The sequence below is a fragment of the Amphiprion ocellaris genome, chromosome 2 (genome assembly GCF_022539595.1).
Source record: "Amphiprion ocellaris isolate individual 3 ecotype Okinawa chromosome 2, ASM2253959v1, whole genome shotgun sequence".
In the NCBI taxonomy this organism is placed as follows: Eukaryota; Metazoa; Chordata; class Actinopteri; family Pomacentridae; genus Amphiprion; species Amphiprion ocellaris.
In genome coordinates, this window is record NC_072767.1 from 2992948 (window position 1) to 3017755 (window position 24808).

The 24808-nt window shown below is 40.2% G+C and overlaps 1 protein-coding gene across 4 annotated transcripts in view; it reads left to right on the forward strand.

Moving 5' to 3' along the window:
• Nucleotides 1-24808, forward strand: part of LOC111584310 (cortexin-1-like) — a 25329-nt gene extending 521 nt beyond the window's left edge. The window contains exons 2-3 of one of the 4 annotated variants that reach the window (XM_035958698.2): nucleotides 10890-10978; nucleotides 21555-24808. In XM_035958698.2, coding sequence (XP_035814591.1) covers nucleotides 22656-23036 — 381 coding nt within the window. In that variant the 5' untranslated portion in view covers nucleotides 10890-10978; nucleotides 21555-22655 and the 3' untranslated portion in view covers nucleotides 23037-24808. The remainder of the gene's footprint in view (nucleotides 1-10889; nucleotides 10979-21554) is intronic. The other 3 variants (XM_055017550.1, XM_055017549.1, XM_035958697.2) reach the window with 3 other exon arrangements.

Consider the following 24808-nt stretch of genomic DNA (forward strand, 5'->3'; position numbering starts at 1 on the left):
TTAACAAATTTGGCATAATTATTTCATCTTTTACTGTTGTTATTGAAATAAATCTGTAAAACAAGCAGCAGTCATGCCACTAAATGGACTGACATTCTATCAGACCTGAATTTATCTGAAACTACAATAGAAACGTATATTTCACCACTCCACGGACCAATGTAGCATGAAATTACTATGACTGTCCTCAAAGACAGAATTCTTCTCCAACCTTTTTAGCTCCGAGCAAAGCACCTCCAGGAAATATGAATTGAAATATCACGCTGAGATGGGCCATTTTTCTTTCTTTATTTCTTTTATTTCCCCCTCAGAGCCCCCCTCAGGTCATTAGGACAGCAAAGATGCAGAGATCCTAAACAGCTCGCAGGTTAATTTCATTTAGAGCCGTCACTCAGAGCAAAAACCTCATTTCCCCTCATGGTGCATGTGGAGTTTCATTTGCTCTTTGGGGTTTGCTGATAGGAAAAACGTCCTGTTTGCACTCTTATCTGTGATCGACTCGCAGCAGTTTTGGTGTAATGTGATCCAGTGGCCCGTCCTACACCTTATTATCCACCTGAAATCTGTGCCAGGCTCTGGATGCAGCCGTCCGGGCTTCTTCCATCCGTATTGTCTCACGTTACAGTGACAACTGCTGAATAATTTAGGCCAGCTTGTTAGCTGTAATGAGTAATCTAAGTTTTTAGTATCTGGAATGTGATGGTCGCTGAGCAGAGGACTGCTCTGAGACCAGCTTTCAGATTAGAAGGTAAGAAAATACTCAAAGCAGAGACACGCTCAACTCTCTCAGGTGTCGCTTCAACAAGGCTGAGTTTTAGTTTTCAAAGACTTCATCGGTTTTTGTGTTGAATTCTTGATGCTCTTTGCTAAAATGTTGTTTTTTGCCTAACAAGTAGTGTCCCATCGTTACAACATCCCACTGTTCTTAAAACCTGCAGAGTTTGAACGCAAAAATGTCAAATATTTCAGGCTAATCTTGGCAGAAATGTGTGAAAAAATCTGCAGTTTTTTTTCCATCGGATGAATTGCTGTCTCCAAAAACACAACATCTTGGGTTGTGTTTGAATATTTCAGAGAGTAGAAACATGTACAATAGTATCAGATAGCTCCAGTGATGATTTAAAAACTAAGAATATACTGAGCATTTGGGCTTGGATCATCTTAGATTTTCTTTAGAGTTTACTTTTTTTGCTATTTGGGTCCCAAAACTAAGTTCTGTAAAATATTTTGGCTGAACTTTGAGGATTTCAGACCTGGATTTTTTCTATTCTCCCTGCCTGTGAAGATACTTTAAGAGTTCAGTATCTCCAGAAATAGAACTCCCACAGGCATGAAATTTGGTGAGGACACGGACAGCGTAGCTTCCAGCAGATCTGAATGATTGAATGGCTCCAGCAGAGGCCACCGTTTTCATTACTGGTTCTTGAAAATGGAAAAAATTTGCAAAAAATGATCCAACAAGGGTGGTACAAGGTTGTATTTTTTGCTATTTTGACAAAATGTTGACGTAGAACACAAAAACTAGTGTAGGAGTATATAGATTGTCATTATGTGTGCAAAAATATAGTTTAAATGCAGAGGTTCCCAACCATTTTGGCTCCCAGATGAAGCAAAGTATGCAATTTTTTAGTACTGGTCCTTAAAAATGAAAAAAAAAAAAAAAACATATGCAAAATATTTCAAATGAGGATGGTATTGGTGCCCAAGAACGTTCCTGTAGGTGTATATATATGGATGTATTCACATTTCCTACCAAAAATGCAGTCTTCGGTCTACATTTCAACAATTTTTGAGGCTTTGAATAACAACAGAATTTGATATTTGGCAAGTTGGGCAAGACAAGGTTCCAGTTTTTTACTATTCTGACATGTCAGAATAGTGATGTGGACTCAAAAACCAGTGTGCATAAGGGTTCATATATTGTTGTTATATGTACAGAAATAGAGTTTAAATGCAGACATTCCCAACCATTTTTGACTCCCAGATGAAGAAATTATCACATTTTTAAATTCTGATCCTTAAAAATGGAAAAAATATGCAATGTTTTGGTATTTGGGCCCAAGAAAGTTCCTTTAAGTGTATATATACGGATATATCCATATTTCCTACCAACAATACAGTCATTGGTCAACATTTTGCCAACATTTGAGAGTCTAACATCAGTAGATTTTGATATTCTGCAAATTTGGCAAGACAAGGTTCCATTTTTTTACTATTCTGACATGTCAGAATGGTGTACATAAGGGTTCATATATTGTCGTTATATGAGCAAAGTTACAAACTGCTTCCATGTTGTCTTCATGTTGAAAGTGAATAAAGATATGAGGCTTTTTTTGGCTGAGACATTTGAAATGACAGTGAGTATGAAAACTAATGGCTGTGGGAGTTACATATCTGGAGATATTGAAACATAAAATGTTTTTTTAAGGGTGAAAATAGAAAAATTCGCAGGTCTGAAAACCTGAAACTCTCTAAATTTAACCCCGATATTTTACAGAACTTAGTTTTGGGTCCCAGATAACAGATATGAGACTGTGCAGCGTCATATTTCATGGATTCAGGGAGGATAAAAAGGGAAAACTGTATGTTTGGGTCATGTGGACCGTGGCTACTTTACTTTATTGACCATTCTCAGCTTACCGGTTCTCATAAACACAGCAAGAGTGGAAATGCTGACTGGCAGGAAGCTGATGGTGTCATCATGTAATGAGCTGTAATGAGAGGAGAGATGGAACGGAAAGAGAAAACCGGGTGGGTTTACCCATAAGCCCTCCTCACTCTGCAGTCAGGATATCCAGTATTACACAGAGCACATTAGGAAATCAGCTTCTCACCGTGTCACCACCAACCTGTCATTAGCTTTCATATCTTCTATCATTTCCTCTCTATTGCCCACCAAGGTGCTGCTTTATTGCATCGTTCAGTCAGCGGCTGAACGAGGAGCTGAAGTCACTCAGGTGTCTTTGCTGCATCATTCTGCAAATTTAAATTTCATGCTGAAGTATGATTCACTTCTGAAAGGACTTTTTCACGTGGAGCCGCAGAACAAGAACTCACCTGTGATGCCTGTGTTATTCCATGATGCCACCCTGAGCGTGATTCAATCTGGCTGCATCTTATGAGCCACGCGGGGGTCAGAAACATCCCATTTGCCGCCTCTCTCAGAAAACCAGCAGGGAGGTAGAAGCTCTGTGGTGAAAATGATTTCTGTGTCAGCTGAGGGGAGATGTAGCGAAGTCGCTGAGGGTCTTTAACCCTGACAAGTAAGAGCGAGGCGATCTCCTAAGACGTAGCGGTTTTGATTTCCTGCTGAAGATCGGCCATCAAATATTCATTAACCTCCATAATCTATCAGCCTTTGGCAGCCGACACTGAACCCGGGATTCATGGTCTCTGCTCCACCTCAGACCCCAAAACACCAAAACAACTCCCAGCTCAAATGTGTTTCCTCCTCTGGAAACATCTTTCTCGTTCCTTTCAGACTGCTTTCTGTTGATCTGATGGCATCTGAACGTGTCGGCTTCATGTCTGAATGTTCTCCTTGCTTACTTTTCTGTAAAAAATCCTGACAGCAGTCCTAGTAGGTCTGACCGAGTAATATTGATATTTTAACCCTGAACTACAACCAGTCATATTAACGTAAAGGCATGCAGACAGGACAGTACTTTGAGTTGTGTGAAGCAATCTAGAGAAGACTTTCTGGTACATTTCAGCACCAATGTTGGTCCAAAAACATCACAGAAAGAAAAAGACATCAATTGTGTGCCAAAAAAGTTTGTTCTGATGTCCACATTTTCAACATTTTTGGGAAATCTTTGAACATTTTTTGGTGGAAAAAGAAATGTTAACAATGTTTCTTGAGAACATTAACAAAAAATCAACCAAAATCCAGTGAATTTCACTGACAACAGGAGGGTTAAAGTAGTAGTTTATTCATTATAATCCCACATGAGTCTTACAGTCATTCATCTGCTAGTTATTGGACAGTTGCTGTTTAGATTCAGTCTTTAGTTTGTTATGTTATAAATCATTTGTTCTGTCTAATCTTGTGTGATTGTTAAATATGTGGTGTTTACTGAATGAAGCCCAGAGGAACATTAAAGGGACCTCTTTCTGAATGGCAGACTGATGAAGCAGCAATGTTACGTATCTCATGTATGGAAAGCTTCCAGATGTGTTTGGCCTTTAGGACTCCTCTGTAATCAGCTCAAGGTGATCCGTCCGAGTCTTTGACTTTCCTGCCGTGTTTAATCCGTGCTCAGAACTTCAACTGGTGTTTTCTTTTGTCTCTGGGGATCAGAGCGGCCAGCAGCACCCTGCTGAGCAGCGTTATTTCAGCCTCACTGTCTGAATCAGCACTTCGCCGTTGTTGAATATTTAAAGCTCTTTCTTCTTTAAAGGTGGACCGGATTTGATACTGTACTCAGAGGTGGGTAGTAACGAGTTACATTTACTCCGTTACATTCACTTGAGTAACTTTTTGAAAAAAAATTACTTTTGAGAGTAGTCTTACTCTGCCATACGTTTTACTTGAGTAGATCTGTAAAGAAGAAACGCTGCTCTTAGTCCGTTACACTGGGCTACACTCGACTCGTTACTTTTTTATTTACCACATTAGTTATGCTTTATTTTGCTGGAGAGATGCCCCCAGTGGATCTACCACATGATTGTGTTTCACCAATCAGATGAAGCAGCAATAATCACGTGACTCCGTTTCACCAGATGTCGCCCTGCAGTCACCTCGTACGAACTGTAGCGGTATAGTGGCACAAACTCTACACACATCGCAGATGGGGAATGAAAAAAATGGCGGCATTTTCGGGAAATTTTATCTTGCTTCGGAGTCCGACAACATTAGCATAGCATTAGCATGGATATCCTCGGCTTTTGTCTTCTGTTTACTAACACGGGTGAAGTGAAGCGTGACGTCAGGGTTGATAGGTCTGCATGATACAGCGGGGGGGAATACAGGATGCACATACAGTCTATGAGCATGCTGTAGATCTGTCACTGGAAGTAGTTTGCACTGTTCAAACATAAAAACGTTCCCTTACTGCAGGTATCTGTTTCAAAAGCTTTACGTTGTGAAAAACTGAGATTTGGAAATTTGTGTTTCTTGTGCCTTAACTTGTCATTTTCTAAAGATGTTATTTTTGCTTTTTTTATGTTATTATTTAGACATACCAGAATTTGCACATTATTTTACATTTTTGTCTCTCTGATCACATCATTTCTAAAAAAAAATAAATCGGACATTACAATCAAACAGTTATTCAGTACTTGAGTAGTCTTTTCACCAAATACTTTTTTACTCTTACTTGAGTAATTTTTTGGATGACTACTTTTTACTTCTACTTGAGGGATATTATTTTGAAGTAACGTTACTCTTACTTGAGTACAATTTTTGGCTACTCTACCCACCTCTGACTGTACTTTAACATTGTGATACCGGCGCTGTTTTACATCCTGTCACTCATGTCGTTTGCTTTTACCATCTACCAGGAAGTTCTTGACTTTTTTTGTTTTAATGCTGACTCCTTCCACCTGGGTTTGTGTGGGCAGGCCATGGAATTTCTACGGCCTTCAGGGTGGGCTGGTTGACTGGCTGGCACCAGCTCCATTCTGTCCCAGTGGACCTGACAGAACGGCTGCTGATGGAAGGAAAGTGCTGTCTTCTGACTTTAAGAGTGCTGACATCTCCATAGTGAACCTCACATACACACACCTCCCACTTCCATCCAGCCCAAATCTCATCTCGGTTTTTCTTCTTCTTCTTTGCCATTCTCTCACCTCCCTGATTTTTCCTTCCCTTCCTCTTACCTCCACATGTGACTGATTGATGCCGGCCGGCCCTCTGCAGACCTCTGCTCTGTCTGAATGCAGACGTGAATCACAGGGATTAGCATTCCACTTGCCACTTTTCTTCCCCACTTCTGTCCTTTTTCTGGCTATGTTTTCACTTAGCTTCTGCCTGTGCTCACTCCTCTCCTTCCTCATCATCCATCTGAGTCTGCTGCTTCTCTCCTCAGCACCAGGCCACTGGTTGCCATGATCGTTGCCTTGACAGCGACTGGGAGGTTTTTCCAAATGTAACAGCTTCCACGCCTCGTGCTCGTTGTTACTCCGCTAAGGTGGAGGTTATGTGACGATCGGCATTGGTCTGTCTGTCTGTCTGTCTGTCTCTCTCTCGGTGTCTGTCTGTCTGTCTGTCAGCAACATTACTCAATAACAGATTTGGGTGAAATTTTCAGGGAAGGTCAGAAATGATACAAGAACCACCTGATTAGATTTTGGCAGTGATGCGGCTTATAGTCTGGATCCAGGGATTAGTTAAAGATTTCTGCATCACTGCCAGATAGCGGCACGGCGTCACTGTAACCATGACAACAAGTGAACACTATGTCAGCTGCCTGCATCAATTCACGCGGACATATTTCAGTTAAAAGATTAGGTATCCGACAGCGCAGTACTCCGCCAAGGCTGCTCATTCCTTGGATCATTTCCGACGGATAAGTCTTGATAAGTCCTCAGCGGTGGATTTGTAGTAGGATCACAATGATGTGATCGTCAGCAGGCAGCTGACGTAGCGTTCACTTGTTGTCATGGTTACAGTGACGCCGTGCAGCTATCTGGCAATGATACAGAAATCTTTAACAAATCTGTGGATCCAGACTATAAGCTGCATCACTGCCAAAATCTAATCACTTGGTCCTTGTGTCATTTCTGACCTTCCCTGGAAATTTCATCCAAATCCATTAGTCTGTTTTTGAGTAATGTTGCACACAGACAGACAGACAGACAGACCAATACTGATCTTCACATAATTCCGCCGCGTTCCGTGGTGGAGTAATTATGCGTGATGCGTTCATAGTCTGGATAATTGTGATGCGGTTATAGTCTGGAGCCATGAATTTTTAAAAAATTTCCTCCATCGGAAATGATACAACAACTGAGCAGCCTTGGAGGAGGACTGCGCTCTCTGAGTGCTTTTCTAGTTTATTTCTGAATTATCATAGAAAAGTCCACTTGTATGACCTGTGATCCCTTCATGCTCATCACTGTGTGAATATTTCATGTCTGTGATTTGTGAATTAAATATAAAATGGAGGTGGATATGATCAGACTGACATTTATTCACACTGACTGGTGGAGCAGGGGGGATTTTCGGGCTGATCGAAGGTTTGCTGGTGGTGAACAGGAGGGAGATTCAGGTTCTTCTGCTGCCTGTCATCGGTCCGGCATCAGGGAGGCAGGTTGGCTGGAAGCGACAAATGTTTGTCAGGACTCTCTTTACTCCCCGAGGCTTTAAAAACCACATTTATAGCTAAAAGAGCCATGACTTGTTGAAAGAAAGTTCAGTCAGTGGTGATGTCTTTATAGCTGCTAATATTTTCTTTGAACTGTATTTTTAGGTCTAGAATAGGTTTAGAATAACTACAAACCTTTTTCCTGTAAATGACACATTTGTATGGCGAAGTCTGTGAATGATGCCAAACAAAAGGCAAAACTTTAGATTAACATCTTTAATATTTTATTAGAGTTGGAAAATGTTCATGAAAGTAACTATAAAGAGCAATATATAAGCCTATAAACTTCAACAATTTTCCTTTTGGTTTTCTTCTCTTCAGCAAGAATATCTTTGCATTTCTTGACCTTTATCCAAGGCAGGATATTGGAGACTTTACCAGAATTATAAAAACTTATGTGGGCAGTAAGAAATTCAGTTATTTTTCTCTGCAGAGATGACTAATTTAGATGTTTTTTCACTGAACAAAAGATCTTAATGATGTCTCTTCTCAAGTTTCCCCCACAATATAGGAAATTATAGTCTACATCTACATGTCCCAAATAATGCAGAACAAATATCTTCCCAACACTTCAAGAACAGTAGTTTATAACACTAACATTTAAAAAAACATTCGCTTATAAACCCCCTGTAACCATTTTTACCTGTGTGTTCATCATGAAATACAACGAATTTATTATAGATATTAGAGTTTTTGGACTGAAAATGGAATTTTGGGCCTGGTGCTGATGCCAGATTCAGGGAGTAAAAGCTCCAAAATCAAAACATCTGAGACATTTTTTATTGATATGTTAGAGTTATATTAAAAAAGGAAAAATCTAAGGTTGTATTTTACAAATTTTCTTACAATGTATTCCACAAACTACATAGCTACTCACCCTAAAGACACTGCTTGACTCTGCACCATCATCTGCGACTCTGCTACATGTGCTGCAAATAGTAGTAAGAATAAAGTTGGAGCCGCTTTGCTGGACAACCTGTGTGATTACACCATTTACTGCATTCATCTTTTTCTGCAATATGTTCTGAAAACAATCAGACAGCATCTGTTACATCTCAGTATTTGTTGGTAAAATCAGCCAACTGATATATTTGTTGGATATTGTGCATTGCATGTATTATACTGTATATAAAACATCTACTATGCTACTGTATCTACTGCACCTACTGTGTACTCGATCTACTGTATGCTGCACAGTAACTTGAAGTACGATATTTATTTTAGAACCTTGTGAACTCACTCCTACACAATTCTGTGTTGAAGGTTTGAACTCCTCGTACACATTGTATGTTGTTGAGGATTTTGATTCAAAACATCTATAAAAGCAAAAATAACTAAGTAAAATTTTAAAAAACTAACAAAAAACCCAGTCCAGTCAACACTGTCTGCAGCACGTGTCAGAGTCTTTTTAAAGAGGATTTTGATTCTGAAACATCTGTAAAAACTAAAATAATGAAGGAAAATCATTTTTTTTCAACACGATCTGCAGCACATGTAGCAGAGTCGCAACTCAGTACATGGTGGTGTGGAGTCAAGTGGTGGAATTTTCTTGCTAAATTTGGGGTTTAAAAAAAAAAAAACTTTTAAGGGAAGCTTTTAAGGAATTATTGGAATTTTCTTCCTGAAGGTTTTGCAAATTTTCAGAAACTTGAAGAATGTTTTTGCTCAATTTTTGGATTTTTTTTCAGACAAGGAAACAATATTTTTTGGTGCCCGGAAATGAGGACAACAGGAGGGTTAATTGGCCAATATTAGTCAATAAGATCTGAACATTTATACATGCACATACCGTATAGTCTTGCACCATATGTTGCACAGTAACTCGCAGTACTATATTTATTTTAGAACTTTGTATACTCACTCCTACACAACTCTGCGTCCTTGCTAAAAATTTGAGCTCCAAATAGATAATTTATGTTGTATTTCTGTCATTTTAAAGAGGATATTGATTGAGAAGCAATTTATAAAAAGTAGAATAGTAAAATAATAACATAAAAATAATAAATTTGTGGTGGTGTGGAGTCTTCACAGTGATTTGCCCAAAAATCTGAAAAATAATTCTTATACCAGACAATATTAGTTGATAAAATCTGAACATTTACACATTCATATATAGTAGTGTACATAAAAAATGTATCATATTCAACATATCCTGCACAGCAACTCACAGTGCTATATTTATATATAAATAAAATTGAAATTGAATATTTATTTTAGAACTTTATGCACTCACTCCTACTCAACTCTGAGTCCTTGCTAAAAGTTTTAAGTCCACAAAGACATTGAATGTTTTTATTTTATCTATTTTTTTTTAGAAGATTTTGACTCTGAATAGTCTATAAAAGCTAAAATAGCTCAGTACAATAACCAAAGAATTGTACAAAAATAATGAAGAAGGATGGGATGCTGTGGAGAACATAAATTAGGCTTTGAACGTAATGTTTTGGTTCATAAATCCATCCTCTGTGTCTCAGTGGGTGCTATGAATGTTCCATCTATCGCATCCGTCTGTACAAACTGCTTTTGACAATTTCAAAAATGCATTTTCAAGTTTTGATGGTTCTGATCAGCATCCAGTCGGGTTCCTTCAGGACCGACTCCGTCAGACGGTTTCCCAGGTGACAGTCGGACTCACCGGAGCTTTGGGCTGTCAGGGAGCGTGACACAAACATCCAGGAGAGACTAAATAGATGGGAGCTCCCTGACGTCTCCAGATCTGATCCCACTTGGCGTTTTTTTCTTTTTTCTCTTGGAGAAACGTGCGGTTCAGCACCAAGCAGCAGCAGCAGCAGCAGCAGGGCAGATTTCAGCTGTAAATCAAACCTCACTGTGTTTAAGTAAAACAGAAAGCTCGTCTCATACAAACCGAACCCTGGAATATTGAATCCTTTCACTATTGATGCAGAGGTGACCTTGAGAAGCCCTAAATATGCTGATAGAGAAAATAGACCTGGTGTTCATCTGGGCTGCTGATAAAATGATAGATTGTGGGCAGCTCTGAAGATGGAATTGTTCAGCTGCATAGCTGCTGCTGAGAATCACCACAGCTTGTTTTTCCACCCTTTTTTTTGCTCCTTCATCTGTGCACAGCTCCATTTGTGTTTCCCTTCTGCATCTCCATCCCTCCTTCATTTCTCTCGGTTCACTACGACACAAGTTTTTTTTAATCCTTCAAACTGCTGAGGAGTGAGCAGTGTGTTTCTGACAGGCTCTGGGAGGTTTCCTCAGTATGAATGCATGTTGCCCTCTCTGTTGTGTCGCCTTTTGTTTTAAAAGGTCAGCAGTCTTGAATGCTTTTCCTCTCGCGGCGCTGAATTCTCATTTGCATGTACACTCAGTAAAAGAACAGGACGCCCTCCTGCCCCTCTCTCCCTCAGTGTCTTTAAATCTCACGCACAAATACACACTTTTTTCTTCTTTATCCGAGTGTCTGTTCAAGCTGCAGAATATTTCACCGCCCAACTTTATCACCATTAGTGTAGCTGCTGACGGTCTGCCAGGCTAATTATGACGTCTATCTGAGGAGCCGATGCTTGCCAAGTGTAAAGAGAAACCACTCCACGGACACTTTGTCTCTCGCAGGTGCTAAAAATACCAGGAAGATGCTCGTGTTTGGGTCTGTGACTCCGTGTGCGGATCGAGGAATCACCTGTGCCCAGCGTGACGTGCAGGTGAAACGACACACGTGTTGAAGTCAGATAAGGTTTGTTTTGTTGTTGTACACAGCTCAAGGTGAGCTGGTCCCTGTCGTCCTCATTAGCCGACTGCAGACACCCTGCAAGGTGACAAACGAACCGACACAAACACACACGTATCACTGCCGAAGGAAAATCAAACATATCAATACGGCTTCATGATGGATGGCATCGATACGTTACACTGCAAAAACTCAAAATCTGACCAAGTCTATTTGTTTTATTTTTAGTCAAAATGTCTCATTCCACTTGATTTAAGATAAATTCATTTAACAAGAGACATTTCAGCAGATGGAGGGACTTGTTTTAAGACAATGCATCTTAAATATCTTGTTAAGTCAAACAATCTGGAAATGATCTTGTTTTGAGTTGAATTTTACAAGAAAATTCAAAATAAGTTTAACCCTCGTGTTGTCCTGCGGGTCAGAATTGACCTGTTTTAAAGTTTGAAAATGTGAAGAAAAAAACATTTTCACAGTGAAACTTCTGATGTCCACATTTTCAACATATTTGGGAAATCTTTGAACATTTTTTGGTGGAAAAAAATAAATATTAAAAATGTTTCTTAAGAATATTCACAAAAAAATCAACCAAAATCCAGCGAAATTTGCTGGATTTTGGTTGATTTCTTTGTGAATGTTCTTAAAGAAAATATTAGAAGTTTTACTGATATATATGGAATCACTTTTGATATTTCTAGGATTTTTTGGAAGATTTTTACGCCTTTTTTGAAAATATTTACAAGAATATTCTTGCCAAATTTGGGGGATTTTTTAAAATAAAACTTTCAATGGAAACTTTTAAAGAATTATTGGAATTTTCTTCCTGGAGGTTTTGCAAATTTTCAGAAACTTGGGGAATTTTTTTTTGCTGAATTTTGTATTTTTCAGGACAAGGAAACAATATTTTTGGTGCCCATAAATGGAGACAACAGGAGGATTAATACATCTCAAATTAGGAGGTTACATGAAAGCGCAAATCTATTTTTGAGTGAAAAACTGCTTTTTTTTTTTTAGCATGTCTGGCTAAAGACACCTAAGCTTGACAATCCTGGTAAAATAGAGCTTCAAATAAGTTTCCCAGCTAATTTTAAGATCTCAATATTCTAAATATCATATCTTATTTCAAGAAATCTTACCAAGCCATTTTGCACTTGTTCTATTGGCAGATTTATTTTCACTTATTTCAAGGTAAAAGTTGCTTGAAATAAGTTTTTTATTTCTTGTTTTGGGAGGGGCATTTTTTTCCAGTGTATCACCAGCACCTCCCATGCTTGTGTGCATTTCTATCCTCTTCATGCTGCAGGTTTGCTTCATAAACAACTCTACCTCTGATGGTGATGGGGAAACCCACCACAGCACCTTTGCCTTTTCCCCCAGGCCCACTTTATCTTTATAAGCAGCAAATTGAAAGGGTTAATTCAATTCCCAGCAGGCCGAGGCCGAGACTGGAAACCGTCTCTCTCTCTCTATGGATCTCGCCACTTGCTCTCCGCTGCTCTTTTCTGCCTTTCTCTTTGTTTCAAAAGTCTAATTACTTTTAGAGAGTGGCTTTACTGAGGGCTATAAATAATGACAAATCAAGGCCGTCTGAACCCTGCAGAGGCTGAACGTCTCCAAGCTGTGGTCCGTGGACCTCCTTTTAAAATAATCACCCTGAGGTTTGGGTGTGAAATTTGTGTGATTGTGGGTGTTTGAGGGGCAGATAGAAACCTATGAAGAGCTAAACAGCAAGCAAAGCAATTACTAAGACCATGTGGGGTAGACTGTGTCATATTGGTTTTAGAAATAACCCTTAATCTTGTTTTTTTTCTACTTAATTTCCTGAAGATCAAACTTTAGACTGCAAGAAAAAACTCTTTTATGCCCATTAAACTGACGAATGGAGTCAAATTTATTTATATAGCACATAAAAAGCAACCAGAACTGGCCAAAGTGCCGCATGTGGTAAAAGTCAGGCATCAGTTTGCAAAAGAGAACAAAATTTTATAAAATAATTAAACCAAGGAAAAGAGGATAACAAGCTATAGGATCAAAGTTTGAGATAAAATACTAAAATATTAAATTTATCGGATTTATCAGTCCCGTACACCTTCTGTATTAGCAACACCAATTCATCACTTGTGCACAAGATCCTGAGATACTTGGACTCCTTGGTTTGGGGCAGCAAATCATCCACCAACCAGACGGAACATTCCACCAAACCATTGCCTCAGACTCTGAGGTGCTGACTCACAGCCATAAACCTGACGCTGGCCTATCCTTGACATCATCTCTGCTTTTAGTGTCTGCTTTTCCAGTGAAAAATGTCTGACTGCTTTGTCGCTAGATGCTCCGCTGTGTCCACCAGTAACTGTGTCTGTCTGCTATTTGCTGCCGACCAAGTATCGTTCGGTGTTTCTTTGGGAGTTTTTGTGCCGTTTTTGTGCCGTAAACAGCCACCTCATGAAACTGTGAGAGGGAACACAAACAGAAAAGTGGCTGAACGATGAGCTGAAAATGCTGTTTTGAGGCCGAGAGTAGCTGCAGATGAGGGCGGTAATTACTACAACACTGGGAGCGAGTTTTTAGATTGTTATTTGAAACAGTGCATTGGGCAAATTGCAAAGAATATCGATTATCCTAAAAGTTTTCAGCCTCACTCTGAAGTCACAGTAGTTGAACTTGATTGTGCTGCAGACTGGAGAGTGTAAACCGCTGATCCAGGAGGTGGTTTGAGAGTGTGTGAGGTGGAGGAGGGAAAAGGTGACACCCTGGTCACCCGAGAGGTAACTAAATTATTTTCAGCTCTCTTCATTTCATTTACCCTGATGAGTTCTGTCAACATTATCCTGACGAATGTCTCCGTGAAGAGGCGATGACAGCGGTGTAAATGTTCCTCTCCGTCTATACAGTCTTACTGTATGCGCCAAGCTTCCCTTCGCCTCGCTGAGCTGCTGCTGCTGCTGCTGCTGCTGCTGCTGCTGCTGCTGCTGCTGCTGTGTGGCCGTTGTGTGTTTTTGAATATGTATGAGCGTCCTGTGGTATGTGTGCAACGAGGAGACGTCCGTTTAAGGGCTTTTGGATGAAGACTGACGAGCGGCCGCCTCGCTCGCCTTCACCTCGGGGTCCCGGCGGTGCTTTGAGGAAGCGTCCTGCAGGAGAAATGAGGTGGGCGAGGACTAATGCGAGGCCAGGCTGACAGCGTGTGCATGTGTTGTGTGCGTGAAGCTGATGGAGGGCGATGGTGGGAGCGAGACTTAACGAAGAGGAAAATAAGCTGAGCAATCTCTGTCTGTCCTCCTTCTCCCTCCCAATGACTTATTCACACACTACAGGAGCCCAGGACTGAACTCTCAGGCCACCGACTCAACCAGGGCTTGTTGCAAGGCAGAAAACACAGTGCAAGTGACAGCCCAAGTTCCATTTTTAACAACAAAAGGACTCAGAGTGCAGTCCTCCGCCAAGGCTGCTCAGTTGTTGTATCATTTTCAACGGATGAAATCTTTAGTAAAAATGACCCTACGCTGAGCACAGGTGTGTGTTCTGCATGTGTACGTTATTTACAGATACCGAATCATGTGACCTAAATATGTAGCGGGCGGCGGGAATTGATGGGACTCAGAAACACCCCCAAAATGTAATCAGTTGGTCCTTGGATCATTTCTGATGGATAATTTTAATAAAGTTTTTATGCATATTTCTATTGGGCCAGTGTGTAATTGCTACTACAGATGAGGAGCTATGATTTAAATCTGAGTCACTATTTGTTTACAAGATAAAGTTTCACAAAGACACAGTTTTGCTGTCAGGACAGGATTGTTTTTTGTAGTTTGATAGAACAGATATGGTGGAAACTTGCTGTCCATCTTTGTTAAATTAAGTTCTTCTTGTTTCTTTCCATAATAATCAAAATACATCTAATCATGACAAAGGTTAGTATTGAATTCAGTCTCTTCACCTGTAAAATTATAATATTTTTTACTGTGAATTACACTGATTTCACAGATTATTTTTTCACTTATTCTCCTCAAAAATGTCTTCAACAGCTGCAGCTTTAAGTTCTCAAAGTTACATGAAGGAGAAACTCTTTGGTCTTAAAACACGTAAAACGAAAACGCATCTAACTAGCTGCTTAAACTTAATATCTTGAGTTTATTGAACTTGTTTTCTCAGATTAAATGAGTTTAACTGAGTTAGTTTCACAGTTTCACAACACATACTTTGAACTAATTAATCATTTTAAGGCAGCAGGGAGCTGCATCTACTTTAAATGATTTACAGTGTGTATAATATGTGTTACACTCAATTCTATTCATGAGTCCAATTCGCTGCTTAAATAAATCAGTATACTGTTGGTAGATGTAATGGTTTACCTCCTGCACTTTATGATAAATTTCCATCTTCAAATAAAATAAATGCTTTTTTAAAAAAAACCTCTCAGCATTTCTCTCCAGCAGCCTGTTCATCATTTAGTTAGTGGGAGATAATGCACTAAATAATGACAGGGTGGATCAGATGAGGAGGTTTTGTTTGTACCTTTCAGTGTGTGGGTTTCATCAGCTGTTAAAGCTCCCACTTGTGATTCAAGTATGTTTCTGAACATCTGCAGTGCTTCAGTACAGGATGAAGTGAAGGAAGCTGCATGTGTGTGTTTGAATAAATGAATGAATGAATGAATGAATGAGTGGGTAGTGAACAGTTCCACAGCAGGATCAGGCTGCTTTCTCTTTGTGTTTATATGTTAGGAGCTTTTTCCCTCAACACTGACCATCTGTTGTGGGAAGAGTTTGGTGACAGACCTTCTTTGGAGATTAAAGAAAACAATCCTGCAGCTGGCATTAAATATTTAGCTGATTTAGGTTATTCTATTCATCTTATATTGACAATATTACAATATGAGGTGCAACATAAATAACCCGTGCAATATTAAATGAAAAAAGCCATCCAATACCACTGATAAGTGCAAAACTGTTATTTCAAGAACGAGTATTTATTATTTACTTATACTATTTTGGTTTATTTTTAGAATATTTTGGTTTATTTATTTATTTATTTTTTACTATATTTGCTACTATGACTCTGCAAATTTGTCCACTGTTGGATTAGTAAAGGTTTATCTTAATACTTTTGTAGATAATGGCCCACCTCAGCTCCACTTCCACTCCATGTAGCGGGACGTTAATGATTAACTGTTGACCAAATGATTACTGATAATATTCAACCGATACAGCAGAAGATGAAGGTCATGCGGGTCAGACTATATTTTCGTCATGCCATGTATGATGACAATAAAGCCATTCTATTCTATTCTATTCTATTCTATTCTATTCTATTCTATTCTATTCTATTCTATGATCAGCTGTAGCACCAGATTGTGCCACCAGGTAGAGTCTCTTACTGCTTAATAAAAAGCAGTCCCTCCATGGTTTCACGGTGTTTTTCCAGATTGTTGATCCCTAAAATGCCTGAATTCGCTGCAGCTTTTCTAAAAAATTGCGATGTAAGTTGCGATGTTTTAAGCTTATTTGCTGCGCTGAAATTGCAGGAGACAGCGACAGTTGCTAAAAAGTTGCATTTTCAGCTTTTAGAACATGTTTCAACATTGTAATTGACAATATTTATTCCGAAATCAATTCTTTAACGCTGCAACCCATTTCCACAATCTGGCACACCATGGTGGGAAATTAGCAGCAGCCAGATACTGGTTTAACGCGAATTCATGAAATAAGTTTCACTTCTGCTTTTCCGGACAAGAGAAAATGAATTTACCAGTTTGCATTTGAAATCCCTTCGCCCATATAGTCCACCTTAGTTACCCTCCACCGTTTATGTGGTCGTCGGGTTTCCGAGTGTGAAAATGATGCTAAAATATTGAAGAAAATCCTGGAAAACAGGTGTGTGCATGCCATGGACACTACTTTCTGCAAATAGGCAAAATGTTTCAGCTAAACGGTGCTGCTGCATGACTTTCCAGTAAGCAGTTTTTCGTTTAATGGAGATAAAGTTCAGCATTCCTCAAAGATGTTGTAAAGTATCTATTCATGGCTTTTTTATTACTGACTTTTTGTCTGTGTAGATTCTCAATCATCCAGGTCATGGTAATCACAGGAGCTTCAGCAGAAATCAACTGGAGGTTCTCGAAGACGTTCTGAGAGGTGAAACGTCTTCAAGAACCTACAAGAGAAGTCCAGTTGATTTCTACTGAAGCTCCTGTGATTACTGACTTTCAAATACCATTTTGGCCTCATATCATGACTTTTACAGCAACCCTGTCCAGCCTTAGGCAAACTAACTTAAACACATCATCCATCCATCCATCCATCCTTCCATCCGTCCGTCCGTCCATCCATCCATCCATCCATCCATCCATCCATAGCTTAATCCTCATTAGTGTCATGGGGGGCTGGAGTCTATCAGCTGACTGAGGGTGAAGGCAGGAGACACCTGGACAGGTAACAGTCTTATCACAGGACTACATAAACAGAAAAACACTCACACCTACGGACAATTAAGAGATACAGATTAACCTGAACAGGAGGGTGGGAGGAAACCAGACACAGGGAGAATATGGAACTCCATGCAGAAAACTCCTGGGAAGGCCGGGACACGAACTGGAGATCTTCTAGCTGCAAGGCGACAGTGCTAACCACCAAGCCACTGTGCAGCCCCGCAAACACATCATGCTATACCTTTTTTTCCCTGCTTGATACAGAAAGAACATTTTCACAGTTCTGCTTTTGCATGGTCAATCTGGATAGAAATACTTACTTTGATTTAAGGACTTCTGGCTCTTTGGATCTACCTGGTTCTGCCCCAACCTGACTTCTTACCATCGAGCTACACCTGCTGACTTATCTTGAACCTCAAGACAAATTGGCAAATCTGGCATTATTCTTAATTCCATTGGCCAAGAACGTAATAGAACACTGACAAACTGCTGCACAACAGAACACAGAAAAAGCTCCAGATTTTAGTTGAGTTTTGTATCTGAAAGTCACTCCAGAACAGTGTGAAAGGGACGTGCAGCTGCAGATATGTAACATTGTCTGTTGTTGTTGTGTCTTTGAAAACAGTTCCAAGGTTTTCTGACCTATTTTGTTTTTTTTTCTTTGCTCTTCACATCAGTCAGAGAATCTGGAATTGGCTTCACGTCTGCAGCGGCTCTATTCTGTAGACACACTGAAGTGCACATTCATTCCCAGTGTGAGCGCCACCTCCCAGGTGTGTCGTCCTGCTGCCAGCCGGTGCACCGGGAGATCTGGCTGATGAAGTGGCAGATAGAAAACCTTTGAACTGAGCGAGACAGAGAGACGAGGAGCGTATGGAAAAGGCATTTTGCCATGGTCATGCAGAGGAGAGTCGGTCTGGTTGGTGCCAGCAAACCTCTGGTCTCTCCTCTGTTCTGCTGCCTGATCACTGCAGGAACTGCTGCTCCGCTCATCCATCTTCAGCTGCTCTATCAATCTTCATAAATGCCTTTTCATCTTCCTGTTTTCTGTTCTCCTGCATTCCTGTTTGTGTCGCCGCACACCGAGCCACTTCTTTCTTTTTATTCCAGCATAGTGATGATGCTCCCTCCATACAAACAGGAACTACACTACTGTTCAGAAGTCTGGGGTCATCCAGATAATTTCATGTTTTCCATGAAAACTCCCACTTTTATCCATGTGCTAACATAACTGCACAAGGGTTTTCTAACCATCAATGAGCCTTTCAACACCATTAGCTAACACAATGTAGCATTAGAACACAGGAGTGATGGTTGCTGGAAATGTTCCTCTGTACCTCTATGGAGATATTCCATTAAAAATCAGCTGTTTCCAGCTACAATAGTCATTTACCACATTAACAATGTCTACACTGGATTTATCATTCATTTAATGTCCACTTCATTGGAAAAAAAAATGCTTTTCTTTCAAAAATAAGGACATTTCTAAGTGATCCCAAACTTCTGAATGGTAGTGCATATGGATGCATTCATATTTCCTAAAAAAAATCAACCAAAATCCAGCGAAATTCGCTGGATTTTGTTGATTTTTTTGTGAATGTTCTTAAAGAAAATATTAGAAGTTTCACTGATATTTTTAGGATTTTTTTTTGAAGATTTTTACTCATTTTTTGAAAATATTTACAAGAATTTTCTTGCCAAATTTGGGGGATTTTTTTTTTTTTTTAATTTTTACAACGAAACTTTTAAGGGAAATTTTTAAGGAATTATTGGAATTGTCTTCCTGAATGTTTTGCAAATTTTCAGAAATTTGGGGAATTTTTTTTGCTGAAGTTTTGGATTTTTTTCAGACAAGGAAGCAATATTTTTTGGTGCCCGTAAATGAAGACAACAGGAGGGTTAAATTGGGCTAAGTTGCTCATAGGCATAATTTAACCTACACCCCATGCAAAAATCAAACTAGTTCTGCACAACTTTTTCCACTAAGGTTTCCAATAACAGGAAGATGAAGTCATTCCTTCCTTATTTCATCAAACAGTGCGATTTTATTACGAGCCTCTGCTCAATAAGTAGCAGTGACGTTATCCATCTGTGGGGAGAACAGCACCAGCATCCCCTGTAATGACACTCAATTCGGAGGCTGATTATGGTGTCATTACAGCCACATTAGCAGTAATGAATGCGTGATTATAAACACTGATACGGCATTACCTCAGCCCCCGTTCGTCAGTGCACGGTTACAGCGCACTGTTTGTTCACTTGTTGACCCCTTCATTCATTTGCTCACATGAAGGAGGGCAAGACAAAGTGTTTTAGAGCCTCATTAATAATCTAAAATCACATCTCCCGTGGCAGACCAGGTTTCAAATCATTGGGGGAACGCGATACGTAAACCATTTTTACCCGCTGGCCCATCTGAAAGGAGCAGTGACGGCGCTATTTGCTCGGACAAATGCAATACCGAGAGATGTGGAGATAACAGAGAGTGTGGAGAGGAGGATTAGGAGGTGAAAGGAGAGGAAGATGGAGCAGTTTAAAATTTGATCTGTTGAGGAGGAAGAATGAACACTGCTGCAAGGATTACTGTCTCGATCAGTGTAGAATGGTCTGACTGTACCTCACTGTCAAAAAAAAGAAACTCTCTGGCACTGAGAGAGTTTGAGTTTCTTTAACCCTCCTGTTGTCCTCATTTACGGGCATCAAAAAACATTGTTTCCTTGTCTGAAAAAAATCCAAAAATTCAGCAAAAAAAATTTCCTAACTTTCTGAAAGTTTGCACAACCTTCAAGAAGAAAATTCCAATAATTCCTTAAAAGTTTCCCTTAAAAGTTTTATTTTAAAAAAAATTCCCCAAATTTGGCAAGATAATTCTTGTAAATATTTTCAAAACATTAGTAAAAATCTTCCAAAAAAATCCTAAAAATATCTAAAGTGATTACAGATATATCAGTAAAACTTCTAATATTTTCTTTAGGAACTTTCACATAACTTTTGGAACTTTTTTTGTGAATGTTCTTAAGAAATGTTTTTAACATTTCTTTTTTTCCACCAAAAAATGTTCAAAGATTTCCCAAAAATGTTGAAATGTGGACATCAGAAGTTTCACTGTGAAAATATATTTTTTTCCCACATTTTCAAACTTTAAAACGGGTCAATTTTGACCCGCAGGACGACACGACGGTTAAATCAATTAAAATCATTTTGGTGAGGATGCTGTGACGTAATTTCTGCAAAAATTAGTCTGACTCACCAGATTTTAGTATGGAGGTGTAACTATGCCATTCGTTGCTCATTTTAGGCAGCTTTGTCTTTCCCCTCTGCTATCTATGTTTTGCCATTTTCTTTCCTTCAGGAGACAAAAACAGTAACTTACTACACTTAAACTTTCAAGTTTTGCAGAGGATTTGAATCATGTAGAACTTACGGACAAATCTGTGCAATAAAAATACGTCTTTATAAGTATTTCTACTCATGAAAACATGTGGAATACTGTTCTTTCCACATCCAGAGGAATTTAGGCAATCTAAACTATAAGTTACACTACCGTTTAAAAGTCTGGGGTCAATTAGAAATGCCCTTATTGTCTAAAGAAAAGCAGTGTTTTCCAATGCAGATAACATTAAATGAATGATAAATCCAGTGTAGACATTGTTAATGTGGTAAATGAAAATAGTTTAAGCTATACTTGTTAATTTATATTCTGCCTGTGTAATATCCAGTAGTGCCAGATCAGTTACACTGTATTTATGGTTCTCAATGCACCAAGTTAGCTAATAAGCAAATATGCTAGCCCAATAAATACACTTGCATAATAGTATTTTTTTCTACTAGAAGTTTATATTTTGTATTTGCACATTTTCTTACTGTAGTTTAAATAAATTTTGCTCAACTGTCCAATGACACTAAAGGAATTTTACTTCAGCATTGCACGTCTGACGTCTTCAAATTTCATGTAAGCTGGAAAAAAACTGGAAACTTCAAGTTGACTTAAATTCACTTTAAGCTGCAGAAATGCTCATTTGAGAGGAAAGAACCACCTTTTAATATTATCTCCAAATTACAGCTTTATTAGTAGTATTTTTGGTGGATTTTGCCACTAATCTGGTGTCTCTGTTTCCTTCAGGTGGCTCAGCTTTAACCAGGAACATCTGAGGACACTAAGCGTGCTGAGATCTGCTGAAGACTCCTGGAACAGCCCCACCAACAGATCCTGCATTCAGATGAAGCCACTTTTTCACTCGTGACTGACAACCCAACGTAGCTGACAGACAGACACATCTTCTCACGGCGTTTTTCTACTTCTTCTTGCTTCTCCGCTTGTCAGGAGAGGCGGTTTTTTGAAGCGATCAACCCGACTGAAAAACGGCGGAAGAGACTTATTTGTGCGTCTGACAGCTCTGACCCATTTATCACGCTCCGACAGGAACAACTTTGCATTTTAGCAGGTGGCAAACAGGGAAAAAAAAAGGTTATTCACTGTTTTATATTCAGAGTTCATCGATCGACTCGCCTCCACGTCTAATTAGCCACATGCAAACACACACACACACACACACACACACACCTGGTTTGCTGGCCTCTGCAGATGCTTTAAATAGTGTTTGCCTCTCAGTTCAGTGACACAAACACTAACACGGCTGCACCGCTGGGTGCTAGAAGTCCATCTGCACAATATTAGCTCCCTCAGAGAACACTGACCTTGACAGTGTTCGGAGACGGCGTGTGTGTGTGTGTGTGTGTGTGTGTGTGTGTGTGTGTGTGTGTGTGTGTGTGTTAGCTGTCTGCTCTGATTCAGAGTGAGAATGAGAGCTGATGTGGCAAAGTGGCTCCGATAAATAAAAAAAACTACCTACCGCCTGAGGGTCGGCCACTCAAATAAGAAAGAGGGTTTTTTTTATTGCTGAAATGTGTCACGCAGAAGAGTATTAATTGAAAGGTGTGTGTGTGTGTGTGTGTGTGTGTGTGTGTGTGTGTGTGTGTGTGTGTGTGTGTGTGTGTGTGTCTGTCACTTTGTCAGAGCAGATTAAGGCTACACCTCTCTGGGTCATGTCACTCCGATTGACCTAGATTTGATGAAATAAATCGGCCACCGGAGGAAAATGTGTGTTGGAGAGCTGTCGTCACCACGATGCACGCCTCTTAGACAAACCCGCTCTCTGCAGTGAAGTGAAGCTCCGCGGCGCTGCTTAGCTCATCGTAAGGCCACACCTGCTCCATAACCCCGATGAACACCTTCCCTTCCTTCTCTGCGCCTCCACCCAACACACCAACCATCCAGTCAGTGTGTAAGCCCTGTCTGAGGGCCCCGTGGAGGATGAACGATGTGCCCACACTCGACTATGAGTTGCTGCTGTCCCCGGCCAGCTCCTCCCTCCCCGGCGGCCCTGGCGGCGGCAGCAGCAGTCCGCCTTTGGCGCTGGTCGGGGTGGACGCCGAGCAGCGCACCGCCTTGGCCTTCGTAGGCCTCCTCATGCTCTTCCTGGTCTTCCTGCTGGTCAGGTGCTTCAGGATCCTGCTGGACCCCTACAGCCGCATGCCCGCATCATCCTGGACTGACCACAAGGAGGGGCTGGAGAGGGGTCAGTTTGATTACGCTCTGGTGTAGGGTGGAAATCTGCTCCCTGACTTTCAAAAGCAGTTTAGAAGCAGAGACGGCGGTGCGTATTGTTGTGTAACTCGTGTTGTTGGAGTGAAGCCTGGTCGATCACTGTGTACTAGAGTAAATACACTACCATTCAAAAGTCTGGGCTCACTCAGAAATGTCCTTATTTTTGAAAGAAAAGCAGTTTTTTTTTCAATGAAGATGACATTAAATGAATCACAAATATAGTCTAGACATTGTTAATGTGGTAAATGACTACAGGAGGTCCTCGACTTACATCAGAGTTCCGTTCATACGATGTGACGTAAGTTGATTTTCACCGTAAGTCGGAACTCTGGTGAAAATGTAAACAAAACCGTTACTGCATCACGATATCAATCAGTTTACATATTTGTACAACTACAGTAATGAGAAACAGTCATTACCTCACACTGAAACACAACTGGGTGGAAAATACCGGCTAAAATGTAAACTAAGTCCGACTTAGGCTGGGAGCCATAATGTTAGTGGACGCAGCATAATCCAGTGTGGCGGTAAATGGAAACAAAGCCGTCTTATATCGCCGCACGATGACTGAACATACAGTATTCATCCACCCCACTCGCCAACTAGTTCCCCTGAACCAGTTCTGACGTACGTTAAACCGAGGACTGGCCCGTAATCAGTTCCAATGTAACGGCAAAACAACGGAAGTCGAGGATGTCGTAAGTCGAGGACGTTGTAAACTGAGGACCTCCTGCAGGAAACAACTGATTTTTAATGGAATATCTCCATAGGGATACAGAGGAACATTTCCAGCAACCATCACTCCTGTGTTCTAATGCTACATTGTGTTAGCTAATGGTGTTGAAAGGCTAATTGATGATTAGAAAACCCTTGTGGCGTTATGTTGGCACATGAAGTTTCATGGAGAACATGAAATCGGCCAAACTTTTGAACGGTAGTGCACGAGGCTGCAGGACTGTCGGTGTGGCTCAACTCCCTGCAAACACTCACCAAAACCCAGACGCTGGACCACGAAGGACAGAAACAATGAGCTGCGCAGCTGCCTTAACCTGACCTCCTGCAACAGTCACCACAGAATCACTTCAGGGCTCCAAAACTCCCCAGCTTTTAAAACACAGTATGATTTTAGGAGCAGCGTGGTTTTTGTCAGACAGAACATAAGGAGTTTACACCGAAGCAGACGCCCCTTTAACAAACCATTAAAGTGCTGATCCAGGAGCACAAACACTCGCTTTTTTTCTGATACTCGAGCAGCACTAGACTTCCAACATGCTTTGAGCAGGTAGTTTGTCTCCACGAAATCTTGTCTGTGTACATTTTGTGTGTTACTGTGTCTATAACTGAGAAGCCATATTGAAACTATATAACCCCTGCAAGTAGAGTTTACGTTCCCCGGTCGTGTCCTTCGCCGTAGTCGGCCTGCAGAGTGTGGTGATGAAGCAAACAGCAACCTTTAGGCGAGAGAAAGCTTTATTTTTCTATTCTCGACTCGAGTTTTGGAGTCTCCTTTTTGCTATCTTTTTCTCTCTTCCTCCTCCTGTGTCGATCTTTAGACTGTGGGTTTTTTGAGGTAGTCTTGCAGCCCAGGAGGCAAAGCAGGTAGCTTTGCTTTTTCTTGTGTTTTGTAATTGCATATTTTTCTGAAGTCTTTGCTTTGTTTTTTGATAAACTGGGTCGAAACAGTGAAAATAGTGAGTACTTCAGATTTACTCTTCTCTGATTTCCACTGATGACTGGACTGGAAATTAAATAAAAAAAGGACTTCCTGC